At 36.3% G+C, this 12,843-nt stretch overlaps 1 protein-coding gene across 1 annotated transcript in view; it reads right to left on the reverse strand.

The window, feature by feature from the left end:
• Nucleotides 1-12,843, reverse strand: part of PARD3B (par-3 family cell polarity regulator beta) — a 1,280,476-nt gene that overhangs the window by 502,292 nt on the left and 765,341 nt on the right. The window contains exons 13-14 of the mRNA XM_001365888.4: nt 11,300-11,429; nt 5,477-5,576 (exon numbers count right to left, since the gene is read on the reverse strand). Of these exons, the coding sequence (XP_001365925.2) occupies nt 5,477-5,576; nt 11,300-11,429 (230 nt within the window). The remainder of the gene's footprint in view (nt 1-5,476; nt 5,577-11,299; nt 11,430-12,843) is intronic.

The following is a 12,843-nucleotide window of genomic DNA, read 5'->3' on the forward strand; positions in this document are numbered from 1 at the left end:
TCTACTTCCAGATAAATTTTGCTATTTTGTACAACTAATCATCCATTTCTTCTTTCTGTATTAGATTCCCACCACAATATTGTTTCTTTGTCTTTCTCACAGAGATTGGTACTAAAGTGGATGGAGGATTGGACCTGGAGTAAGGAAGTCCTGAGTTTAAATCCTGCATCAATGACTAGCAATGTGACAATGGGAAGGTCACAACTTAACTCTGTTAGCCTCAGTCTCATCATTAGTAAAATGGGAATAAGAATCATATCTACCTCTCAAAATAAGTTATGAGGATAAGGCAATATTTGTAAGGAACTTGATAAATCATAAAGAGCTACAAAAATTGCTAGTTATTGTTGTTATTATTTCACCAGGAAAGATTTACCCAAATGCAGGTCTTATTTGTGAATTTCCAGTTACATCTTCTAGACTTACAATGCTGCTCTATTCCTTAAATTTCCATATTTTCGTCAGGTAGTATCCTCATAAGTCCCAGAGTTGGCTAAGAATTTACTTCCTTGCATTAAGGTCACTAGTCATTTTGTTTATTACTCATACTATGCATGTGCAGCATATAGAGACTGAAGGATGTTAGGGCTCTTGGGCATTGCTAAGCTCCCTCCTTTCAGATCTGCAATTCTCATCCCCAGAATCTGGCTTAGCTGCTGTATGTGGTTAGTTTCTCTTTTTCTCTCCATTTTTAGTTTAAAGCCTTGTTTGTTAGATCTTTAGCACCTCTAGGTATGTGGCATTTTTTTCCTCCTGGTCATTATTAGATATAGTCCATACTACATCAGGAACCCATCATCAATGTGTTTGAAGTCCTGCTCCAGAAATCCAAATCCCATTCTCTGAAACCAATTTCTTAAACTATTTATTACCTATATCCTTATTTCTATTCAGAAGCCCTTAGCTAGCTAGGGATGGCAACAGTGATGAAAGCATTGCCTGCACAGGTTGGTTGTTTGTTTGTTTTTGCCTGAGATCCCTTCCAAGGATTCCCTAATGGTATTTTCTAGGGTCTATTTAATGACATAACTTATTCTCCCACAAATCACTAGAAGCAAGTATTATTGGTTAGCAGATCTGCTGAGACTCAGAAGGATGTAGACTTGATTGTCCATGTTTGGGAAACATAAAAACTCCTTGATTCCCTTGAGAGAAAGATAAAAAAACTTTTCATTTTCTTATGGCCCATTCTAGATATTATTCACCCTTTCAGAAGACCTGCACTGCCATTATGACTTAAAGAAGCTGTTTCTTTGAACAGTTTAACTGTACAAAGTCCCACAGTGGCAAAGGCAAATGAGCTTTTTAGTACCTTCAAATATGACTGCTGGGTTTCTTTTTTAAAAAATCTTATCCTTTCTGTCTTAGAATCAATACTTTGTATTGGTTCCAAGGCAGAAAAGCAGTAAGGGCTAGACAATGTGGCTTAAGTGATTTGCCCAGGGTCACACAGCTAGGAAGTGTCTGAGGTCACAGTTGCATCCAGGGCCTCCTGTCTCTGAGCCTGGCTCTCAATTCACCATGCCATTTAGCTGTTCCCCCATTCCCTGTTGGTATGTTGTTTTCTTCTTGAAACATTTCTTCTCTTGAAGAGCTCCAGATTAGGGAGGTAACCTTCCATTTCCCTTTATAAAAGAGAGAACAATCTGCATTTGCACACACCTTGTTATTACTTGGCTCTGTAATAAGCATAAACACAACAATGTCTCCAAGTCACCCTTTGCCTTCTTACTTGTTGAAACTGAGACCATCAGTATTCAGTGACTTTCAACACAGGCAGTTTGTTGTGTTCTCTTTCTGTCAACAGGTAAGAAGGAGCTTTTTAAATAATGCTCTTTTTTATATTTCTCTCAGACTTTCCCACCTTTTCCATGTTATCTGGCACTTCTTGCTTAAGTAATTTGCATTATAATTTGCAAGTTTCTTAGCTGTTAGCAATGAGGAAGACTTTTGAAGAAATCCAATGACTACTTTTTGCCTCTTTCTGCCTCTTCTTTTTGCAGATAAAACTCAATCTATTTGCTCCTTACCTCTCTGTTAGGATACTATTTTCTGTACTCCTCAGTCTAGAGCAACTAAGTGCTTCTTCAGTAATATAGATGGTGACTTGAGCTCATTAAAACCAACTTGATGTTTTCTTACATTTAAGAGATTCTCACTTCTTTAAGGTTTGTAAACCTTAAAATTTCTCAGACTTATGAATGTTGGAAATTTCCCCATTGGGGAAGTTTCTACTTAAAAAAATTCCCTAGCAGATAGTGAGAATTCTACTTGAATGTGAAAACTCCTTGCCTTGGGAATATCCCTACTCAACCCTACTTAAGACTGCTTTAGGACAAAATACTCCTTGCTGAACAATGAAAGTGCTTTGACCCATGCTTATGGAAAGGACAGGAAGTTCTTTGAGTCATGCCTGTTTTTAAAATTGATACAATGGGATGCTAGGTACCCATATAGGTGGGGCAACTTGTAAACTACTTAAACCTAAAAGGGTGATAACTTATTCAGAGTTTTTTCCTTAATGAAATTTGTCGACAGCAGCATTTTTTTCTGACTTACTAAAGAGATTAAAACTACTCAGCTGTGAATTCAAAATGGGCGGTCCTTTAGAAACATCTACAGTGATTGGTAGATGTAAGGACTTAGGGGAGGTGACAGAGGAAATTTTTGCCCTTAAAAATAAGAACTTGGATCTCATTCAGGATCTCGATTTCTGATTCTCATTCTGGAGGGATCTCATTCTGAGAGACTCATTTCCTTGAGGACTGATGCTTGAGGGCTCTTTCCTTGGAGATAGATCTCTTTGAGGAGAAGTGCTCTTGGAGGAAATCTCATTCTGAAGGAGAGCTCCTTGAGGAGCTCCTCTGAGGGGCTCTGTCCCTCTGGGGTAGGAGCTCTGGAGGCTCTTGAGAGAGGCCCTTTGAAACAATCTCTGGCTGGAAGACTCTTTGAGGAAGGACGCTGGCCTGGTGTCACTAGTATCCTTGTTTAGTCAGACCTTGTGGTGAGTGTTAAAAAACTGACTGATTTCTCTCTTAAGACTCAGGTCTATCTAAATGAACACTCTAATGCAAATATTATCAACAAAGCAATGGGTTCAAATCAAGAAAACATGTAATGCCCAGTGGATTTACGCGTCGGCTATGGGGGTTTGGGGGGGAGGAAAAGAAAATGATCTATGTCTTTAATGAATAATGCTTGGAAATGATCAAATAAAATATATTAAATAAAAAAAAAGACTCAGGTCTAGGCCATATTGGCCTGAGGCCCTTCATACTTATTTCTTTCTTACTCTCTCTCTCTTTCTTTGATTACTCATTGTATTGTTAATTAAAATCTCTATAAAACCCAATTGACTTGGGGTATTTAAATAATTGGGAATATTTCCCTGGCGACCACCCTATATTTGATTTTAAAACCCAAGACACTGTAGTGAAACATATTTCTACAGTAAAATTTACTCACCCTCTCTTATATCTATCACAATTTATATCTTCCACTATTTTAATCACTACAGTTTAAGACCTCAACCATTTTAAATCTCACAGGTTTCAGATCCCTGTGAATACTTGTAAAAATATTTTCCAGTCTGATGACTTTTCTCATTGATAAGTAAAAGAGAAACAAGAAAGGAGTTGAATAATTCTACATACAACTGCCAATTATCATCACTCAATCCATTGCAATCATTCATATTAATTCTTCTTTGATATAGGTATGAAGACCAGTTTAATTTTGAGGGAAAGAAATAGATCTAAGAAACATTTTGAAGGAAAAATCAAATGTGAAGTCCTCAGATATTATGGTAAAGGAAGCCTACATTCATATGGGGAAGATCACTACCTTTTCACTGATATTTAGCAATGGCTCTTCCTTTCATATAGCAAGCATATAAGACTTGCCCTGAGTCAGAATATTCATGTAACAGCATGTTTGTGAGGAAAGGGAGCAGTAGGGGGCTTGGGCCACAAGAACTCCAATCAAGCAAAATTTTGTTTCAACTGAATGACAGAATCATCCATGAAGCAACTACTCAATTTTGACTCCGGTTTTGGTCCTTGGGGATATAATATTATACTACTGGTTTATAGAACAACGGGCACAAAGACGGTATTTGTCTATGTGGTTCACAGATGGAGTCAGCAATCAGAACGGAAGGTAAGAGGGGAAACTGCTTAAGATAAGACTGACTATACTTTAGAGGTGATAATTCCAAATCAAGACAGAAAGTCCAAGATACCTCCTAGAGTATTTTATCTATTCAACATCTAGGGAAAGTACTTTCTCAGGCAGGAACTACCAAAGACATGTTATTAAAAGAATAAGTAAAGGATAATTCCAAATTTTTCAGCTTAAGGTATGTAGGGAATGATAGTATCTGCTATAGAAAGGAAGAAGCTGGAGGGGGAATAATTTTGAGATGGAATAATAAAGACTTTAACTTTGGCTACATTAAGTCTAAGATGATGGCAAGATATAGTAATATTAATAATAACTATTCATGATTACATAATGTTTTAAAGGTTTATCATAACTTAATCATAATGGTAAATTTAGTTCCTGAAAATGTAAAATATGAACATATTTTGAAAAAGGTAATATACAAAGAAGGACAAGGAAATAAATGGAGAAAAATCACTGTCTGATTTGGTTAACTTGTAAAATACTACAACTTTTGCTGTTGCTGTCTGTATTAAAAAAAAAGTAACAGAAGTGACAACAGTGTTGCTGAGATTAGAAAATTAAAGATACTTTGTACGATTATCTTGGGACATAGTATAATATAAAATATGCAGTTTTTTAGTAGCTATAATAAATAAAGAAACTAGCAATGGGACAATTTAATGATTTTTTTAAACTCATCAGAAGGAAAAAATCTATGAATTCAAACAGTCAAATGGTGTGTATGCTTAGTAAATCTCTCTCATGCTCTTGTGATTCTAGAAATTATTGATTTTTTAAGTTTCTATTACAAAATGAATATAACATTGGGTACCCTCTCCAATATTTTTGGATTATATATAGCATTTATTTAATTTTTAGGTTCCATTAACTCTTAGAATAGTACTCTACCTTTAAAATATCCTATGGCCTTCATCAACTCAGAAAATGAATTACAACCAAGGAGATAAACTTTTGTTTCTAATAAGCTTTTTCATAAAGCTTTTCTCTGTTACCTTCTGCTACATTTAAAAAACTTAAAATATAAATGGAAATGTAGCTCATATGCTTGAATATTTTAAAAAGTACAAGTTGAATACAAATAGTCTTATGCTTAACGATCATCTCATTAAAATTAGGGTATCTGAACCACAAATGGTCCAAAAATGTGGAACCTTCCTCAGGATAAAACTAATAGGCTGTGATATGAAATTATCTACCCATAAGAAAGAGGTAGGATAAATGATGATTATTTTTGTTTCTGGAGAAACAATGGGTCCACACTTAAAAAACAACAACAATATTTTAGCTCTACCTGTGGTTATAATCTTCAAGATCCAATTCCAGACTGGGATGTGGTGGTAAAGGTGGTGGGATGTCATTCTCAGCCCAGTCAGTATCTGGAAGTAGCAGTTCTATAAATAAAGAATATAAGAAGTTGTAGCAAATTGCAGGGAGACCTTCAAACTTCTGTGCAAGTCCCAATTCATCTCACAGACCCAATTTAAACTGAAACATAAACCAGCCTCGAAAAGAACATTACCTCTAATCTAAAATGCATTTCCCCAGAATTCACAGAAGAGATAATGTAGACATACACATGCAGATGTAAATCTAAATACTCTAATATATTTTTATAAGGGTGATCACATACACAAAGTCATAGTCAAATTGAGAAACTGATAGCAGTAAATGTGATTTGTTCAGATGACCTGAGGAAAATGAGGCAGTGTATCATGACTCAGTTTTTCTTCTTGTAAAAAGATGTCAAGCATTAACTGCCTCTTTAAGAGCCTTTGTTAAAAAGCATGCTAAACCAATTTTATATATGTATACCTATCTATCAAATGAGAGAGAGAGAGAAAAGGAGAGAGACAGACAGACAGAGACAGAGAGACACAGAGAGAGAGAGAGAGACAGAGAGAGAGAGAAACAGAGAGATAGAGAGACAGAGAGAGCATAACTGAAACAATTATTCCTAGGAGGAAGAGAAAGTTGATCAGTTCAGAGATGGAAATGCTTGAGCCAGAGGATTTCTGACTGCTGGGATCAAGTGGTGTCTCCTTCTTTGCTAAGAGATAGAGATAATTGGTATTTCCTCCTTGGTATGACAACAGGAGAGAGGGTGAGAGGGAAGGAAAACCTTTTTGTGAGGGGCTGTCACATTCAACTGTATACAGTCCTAGATAACCTGTATACCACTACAAGTACTCTGCAGTTATTAATACTCATAGTTCCTTTAGATATAGGCACTGGGGCTACAGATGTAACCCACATATCTCCTTTTCAATATAAAGATCTACCCTGTTTAAATTCCATGCCTCCCTCTCCTCCAACTTATTTCTTCTTCCCTGAAATCTTTGCCAACCACACGCAATACACATATATACAAAGCCTCTGGAGTTTTCTCCCAAAGAGCTGGTGCTTTGAATTCTGGGAATTTGAGCCTCTAAAAGCAAGATTATAAGTGAAACAATGAGTGTATGGGGAGCTTTGAAAGATGAAGCTCTTTTATATCCCTACCAATTTATAACATCGATACATTCATCCATACTTATTTCATTCATTCTGGAAATAATCAAGGTATGTGTGTGGGGATGCTGAGTTAGTCATCATGAAGACTACAAGAATACCATAAGATTACTAAGGATATCATATGAAAGAGAGCACAGACTTGCTTTTAGTTTGTCCTCAGAAGATAGAACTAGGAGTAACAAGAGGCTATCTGAATGATTGGAAAAATCATTTAAGTGCCTTTAGCCTCAGTTTCCTCTGCTGTAAATGAGGGAGTAGAATAAATGGCCCTTGAGGTTCTTGCATCTATGATTCCATGAAGTTGAAATGAGGCAAATATAATATTAGAGAGTGGCAGATTTAGTGTATGAAAGACTCTCAGAAGTTATCTGATCTAACCATAGATGAAGAAACTGAAGCTCATAAGAATTAATTGATTTGATCAAGGTCACAATGGCAAAAGCTGGTCTTGAAATCCTGGCCTTGACTATAAACCGGTGTTCATTATTCTGTATTAATAGCTATCCAAAATGAAATGGGCTTCTTCAGAAGATGGTAAGTTTTCCTCTCAGAGATCTTCAAGCAAATTCTGCATAATCTCTTGTCCAGATGTGTTATAGAGGGAAGTTTTTAGTTATATATTGAACTTCACCTGCTGAATTCCTTAAACTCCCAATATTATGATTCCTATAGAATTTAAAGATAGTTGCCTATATAAGAAAAACAGCTCTCTAAATAATGTGTTATATTATTTTAATGTGTTATATTATATTATTTTAATTCAGTACTAAGGTAGAAGGAAAGGTTATTGTACTTTTTTATTCCATCATTCCTAAGCTCCACTTAGATCCACTAAAATATATTCGGTACAGTTCAAAATCCAGCTTCTCTCTATTCTGCCAGCTCTGTGTCCTTTCCCTCTTCCACCCTCATCAACCTCTAACACCCTCCACAAGCCTCCTACTTCTATTTCTTTGTTGAACTGTTGCTTTCATCGGATACTGATGGCTGTTGTCACTCCCATGACTGATGTTTGTTGAGAATTCCCACTTCTGGTGGCCAGTTAGTCAAAGATGACCAAAACCACTACTGCATATTTTATGATAGCAGTAGTGTGGACCTTCTATTTTCTCTCCTGTCCTGTTCTTTACCCAACCCATAGCATGAAGTCCCATTTTGTTCCCCATTGGAAATGGATATATTTATAGCAGGGTCATTTAGTGCTTGGAAGTCCCCATTCTCCAAATATCTAAACCCTATGAGGAGTCCAGATATCTCAAAATTCCTTCTTACATCCAGTGTTTTGGGTTCAGGTGCTCTAATGAAATACTTCTCTTCCTGACTTTGCCCTGAGAACCTCAAATAAGGTCCCCACATGTCTCAAGCTGTCTGCTTCATAGATTCAGTGTTGCTTTCTAAAGATAGGAAAAGCTCTTATTGTTTGAATTCTTAATGAGTAAGTTGGTTTTCTCCAAGGCTGAATAGCCACCTGGGCATTTTCTTGCTTTTGGTCAGCTAATGTCTTTATGCTCCTCCAATCTAGAACAAATTATCATAATACTCAAAAGACATGGGCTTGAGATCTTGCTTGTTATTTATTGATTCTGTAAACTGGGGCATGTTACCTCCCCCCTTCTCTGGACCTCAGTTCTAAAGTCTCTTCTGTGATTGATTTTTAATCCCACTTGCACTAAACAACTTCCTTTCCATTCCATGTCTGTTACACTCCATTCAATATATATCTTGGCATGGCTATGCTATAATTTAGAATCTCTAAATCTCCTTTATGATTGACAATCTTTTTCCTACAAGGAAACTAAGGGTTATGATACAATTAATTTTGAATAAACTGGATAGGAAGGTGTTTTTAATACTCTCTGAAGGTTAACACATCAAATTATTTTTAAGCCATTAACTCTTTAGCATGAGTTTCTTTATAAATGTATTCCCTATAATGACAGTTAATGATGATAGCCTGAAAATTTTTACATTGATAATTTTATCTGACCCTGAAAACAAGCCTAAAAGATATGTAATACAGGTTTATTATCTCCATTTTACAGATCAGGATACAGACTTGTCCCTTTCATACAAGTCCCATGGTCTTCCTTGCATTCCAAATTGCCTCTATTCAATGAAAAGCAGAGGTCTGTAGAACAGGAATAGAACTGGTACATTTTTAAAGAAGAGAAGGTAGAAATAAAAGGGTAGAGGCTATTATTGTTCAGGAAGAACAGGTCTGGATGGGGAGTAATTCTAGTAGTCCTTGAGCAGTCAGCCTTGTTGCAGGGGGCATCATCTCTAGACACAAAAGCTCCTCCTGTGTGAGTAATACTCATTACAAACTCCCAAATAAAAATGAATTTTCTGGCACTATTATTTCTACAAATGGTAATTCTAAAACTGTTTTTTTTTTCTGTGTAACAGCTTGGCGGGGGAAAAAAAAACTCTGAATAACTGTGGGTGGTAAGTACTATTATTGCAAAAATAGATGGAACATAGCACATCAACATTGGATTTGAATGTATGTATCCCTTTTTAAAAATACACACAGCAAAGCAAAAAATGTAATGTTTTGGCTGCTATAGCTCCCTCCCCACCCCCACTCCCAATACCCACCCCAAGACATTACATTTTGTCAAGCTAGTGTTATTTTCTGAAATAAGATAAAAAAAAATAGCACTGGTAAGTCAAATTTGCCTTTTTTTAAAATTTCATTGGCCCATTTGTAGTGAGATATTATGAATCTATAATAGTTTGGTAACTAGGAGGTGTAAGTGACTTCCAAAGTAAAGGAATTAAAGTGCTATTCTCATTCTCATCATTATGCTTTTTACAATACTTTATTAGCAAAATGTTTTATAGTCATTTTGAAAATAAACTAGCAAGTCTACATAAAAAGCAGGCAAATTCCAACTAATACATATAAGAATTTTAATTTAATTGTTAATAATCCTAAAACTATAGTTATCATATGCTACAATATTAATTATAATATGTTTTTAAATGAATATTAGACTCAATTGCTGAGAAGCATTCATTCTTGAAAAAGGAAATAAGAACAGATTGTTCTATATTATACCTAGTATAGTAATGTAACATTCCAATAAAGGACATAAATGCACTTATAAAAACCCTGTAAAGTAAATATAAATTCAAATTTCAGATAATGATCAGGAAGTTGTGTCAGGTCACTTAAAACTACATTACAGTATAACAACAATACTTAATAATAGCATTTGTCTAGTGCTTTAAGGTTTACAAAGTGCTTTATAAACATTATCTCAGTTTGTGAGAAATAGAACCATGGGTTGTACTTAGAATGACATGCAACTCGTATAATTCCTTTTAAAAAGGTTATTGATGCTTTAAAATGTTTAACTCTAATAATTTCCTAGTGTTTTCCCTACCCTCAAAGCTTCCATTGTAACAGAGAGAAAAAAGCTAAGAAAAATTAAGGATCAAAATGATAACTAATGATGGTGCAATAAGCATTCTGTTCCCCCATTTCCCCAACTCTATGCAGGAAGAAATGAAATATGTTTCTTTATTTCTTCCCCTGACTGAAGTCTGATCATTATAATTGCAAACTTCAATTCATTTAGCTAGAGGTCAAGGATGGTGGCAGTGCAATATTTAGATTGACATCTATTCATCCATAAAATGATGCTGTGATAGAGAGGTGGAGGGATCATCTTTAGCCATCTTTTCACTGTTGAAACATTTGGTCATGCTTATATTCTACGGGAGTAAAGTCTATGTCAGAAAGAGGTCCTGGTCTAAGGAAAATCTGTGACTTGCTAGAGCAAATGCTAAGTTCAGATCAATTCTCGAGAAGCCTCATGTGCCGAAGTCCATTTTGATGGGAGTTATCTCAGGAACACTATGATTACTGTTTCCATTTAGTAAAAAACAAATGATTTTTCCTAGTGTTACAAGATGACAGTGTTGAATATCAAGGTAAAAAAGTCTCAACTCTGTTATATAGTATAACCATGACCCTCTATCACTATATAAATTACATAGTTAAAAATATATATGTATATATATATATTATGGAAAGAGAGAGAGAGAGAGAGAGAGAGAGAGAGAGGGGGTAGCAGAAGTCACTACACTATCATATTACTTAAATAACAAACACATTTCATCTCCATGAAATGCCCTCAGCTAATTGTATTTAGCATGCTCATCCTACAGTCTATCAGACATCTCTGAAACATGTTGCTAACATTTTATGGTTCGCTACTGTCTGGGCCATAAATCTTTGATGTTTGATAGTTAATCATATTTGATAATTGTCAACATTAAAAAGGTCTTTAGAAACCCAACACTCTGATGGCTTTGATTTTTCCAGCCATAGTTTGTTTAATATCTAACCTCCCGTGTTTGGGGCAGCGAGCTAGAAACTGTTACTTAAACTGGCGTCGTTGCCAGGAATCTAATTCACAACTTCTGAGTCAGCTCTCCCACCCATCTCTGAATGTTCATGACTCAGAGTAACAGTCTGCACTTAGTCTAATTAACTGTTCTTTTTTTTTTTAAGCTAAAAAATATTTAAAACAAAAAAGTGCTCTCCTTCTTCTTCTCTTCCTTTGGGGTGAAGGAGAACACAAAAGAACCGTACCTTTTTGCCTCTCCTGCGGGCCATATGTGAGAAATGGATGTGGGTTGGGCTCATGATGCCTGGAAGTGGTGACAAAATGTTGACAGCTCTCAAGAGAGGGCTTGGGAAAGAGCCCATAGTCAGAGCGATCCTATGGAAGGGAGAAGGAAGAAGTTGTAATTTCCCTTGATATATACCAAGTTAATCAATCATAGCAAAACTCAAGCAGGGTCATCAACACCATTAAATCATATTCAATCAAGGACTAGATTATGGAGTGTTTATTTTGCATTATTGTTTCTCAGCGGCAGAATTTTTTTTTTAATGGCTTCCCAACAACCCCATCATTCCTGTGTGATAAAGGACCCTGAGGGTGGTGTGGAGCAAAAGGTTTTGAGAGCTGATCTCTAACACAGAAAGAGGATTAACTTTATTATTCCTAACTCCCCCTTTTCCTCCCTCTACTCACAACTGGCTTTTTTCATATTTTACTCCATCTGGGAGTGCAGCTTGTGGCAGTGTCAACACAAGACACAGTGAATGCCAAGGGTGTTTCTCTGCCAGCCAGCTGGTTCCCCTCGTGCTCAGAGACCAAGTGCATATGCTCCAGGACAAGCTCAAACTAGAATATCTTTGGGACTAAAGAGCCCCAAGTATGTACCACTGCAAAAAGCTGGACTTCCAGCTGGGTGTGAAAGCAACCCACTGCCAGGCCTCCAGGCTGCTTGTTTCTCTTCTGGGAAATGTTTTCTTGCCACATCTTACTTCCTAAGTTAATTCTGACCCTCTGCAAACAAATGCATGCTTTACTCAGGTTCAGAGCTGACAGAACAGTATATTGATAGTGTATATTCTACAGGTGCTCAGTAATTAGCTGCTGCAGGTTATAAAGTGTTGAGGTCCATTTTTTCAAGGAGGACCGAGGCTCTGAGAATTGTGCTTTCTTCTTGTTTATGCCATTTGTCTCCCTGATGCGTTTCAAGGAAGAAAATAATTTAGAAGCATCTTGCCACTGATCCCTTGATCATTACTGAGAGAAGAATGATGCCATCCAGAGAAACACAAATCAGAGCCCTGAGCCACTTTGATTCTGTAAATAGCATTTGGTCTCAAACAATACATTCTACTTACTTGTTTTTCCCTTCTCTATTAGTTCCCTGCTAGTTGAATTTCTTTTTTTCTTTGTGATCTCATCAGCATGGGGAACTCCCTTGTGTAGAAACTCCCTCTATTGATGCAGATGGCAGTTCATCTACAAATTTTAGGCTTAGTAACCTGAAGGCACTGAACGATGATATGATGTAGGACAAAAAGCACACAGGAGAATCTAGGTTGGAATCTCTTTTTTACTTGAAATTATCTCATATTTACATTTCCTATCTTATATGTACAGGGATGTTAGTCTGTTGTCTCCTCTCTTAAAAGGTGAAGTCCTTGAAGTTATTAATTAATTAATTATTTTATTTATGTAGCCCCAGTCTGGCATGAAGTAGGAGATGAATAGGGACATCTAGGTGGTACAGAAGCTAGAGCACTGGGCCTAGAATCAGGATAACTGATCTTTC

The sequence above is a fragment of the Monodelphis domestica genome, chromosome 8 (genome assembly GCF_027887165.1).
Source record: "Monodelphis domestica isolate mMonDom1 chromosome 8, mMonDom1.pri, whole genome shotgun sequence".
NCBI classification, from domain to species: domain Eukaryota; kingdom Metazoa; phylum Chordata; class Mammalia; order Didelphimorphia; family Didelphidae; genus Monodelphis; species Monodelphis domestica.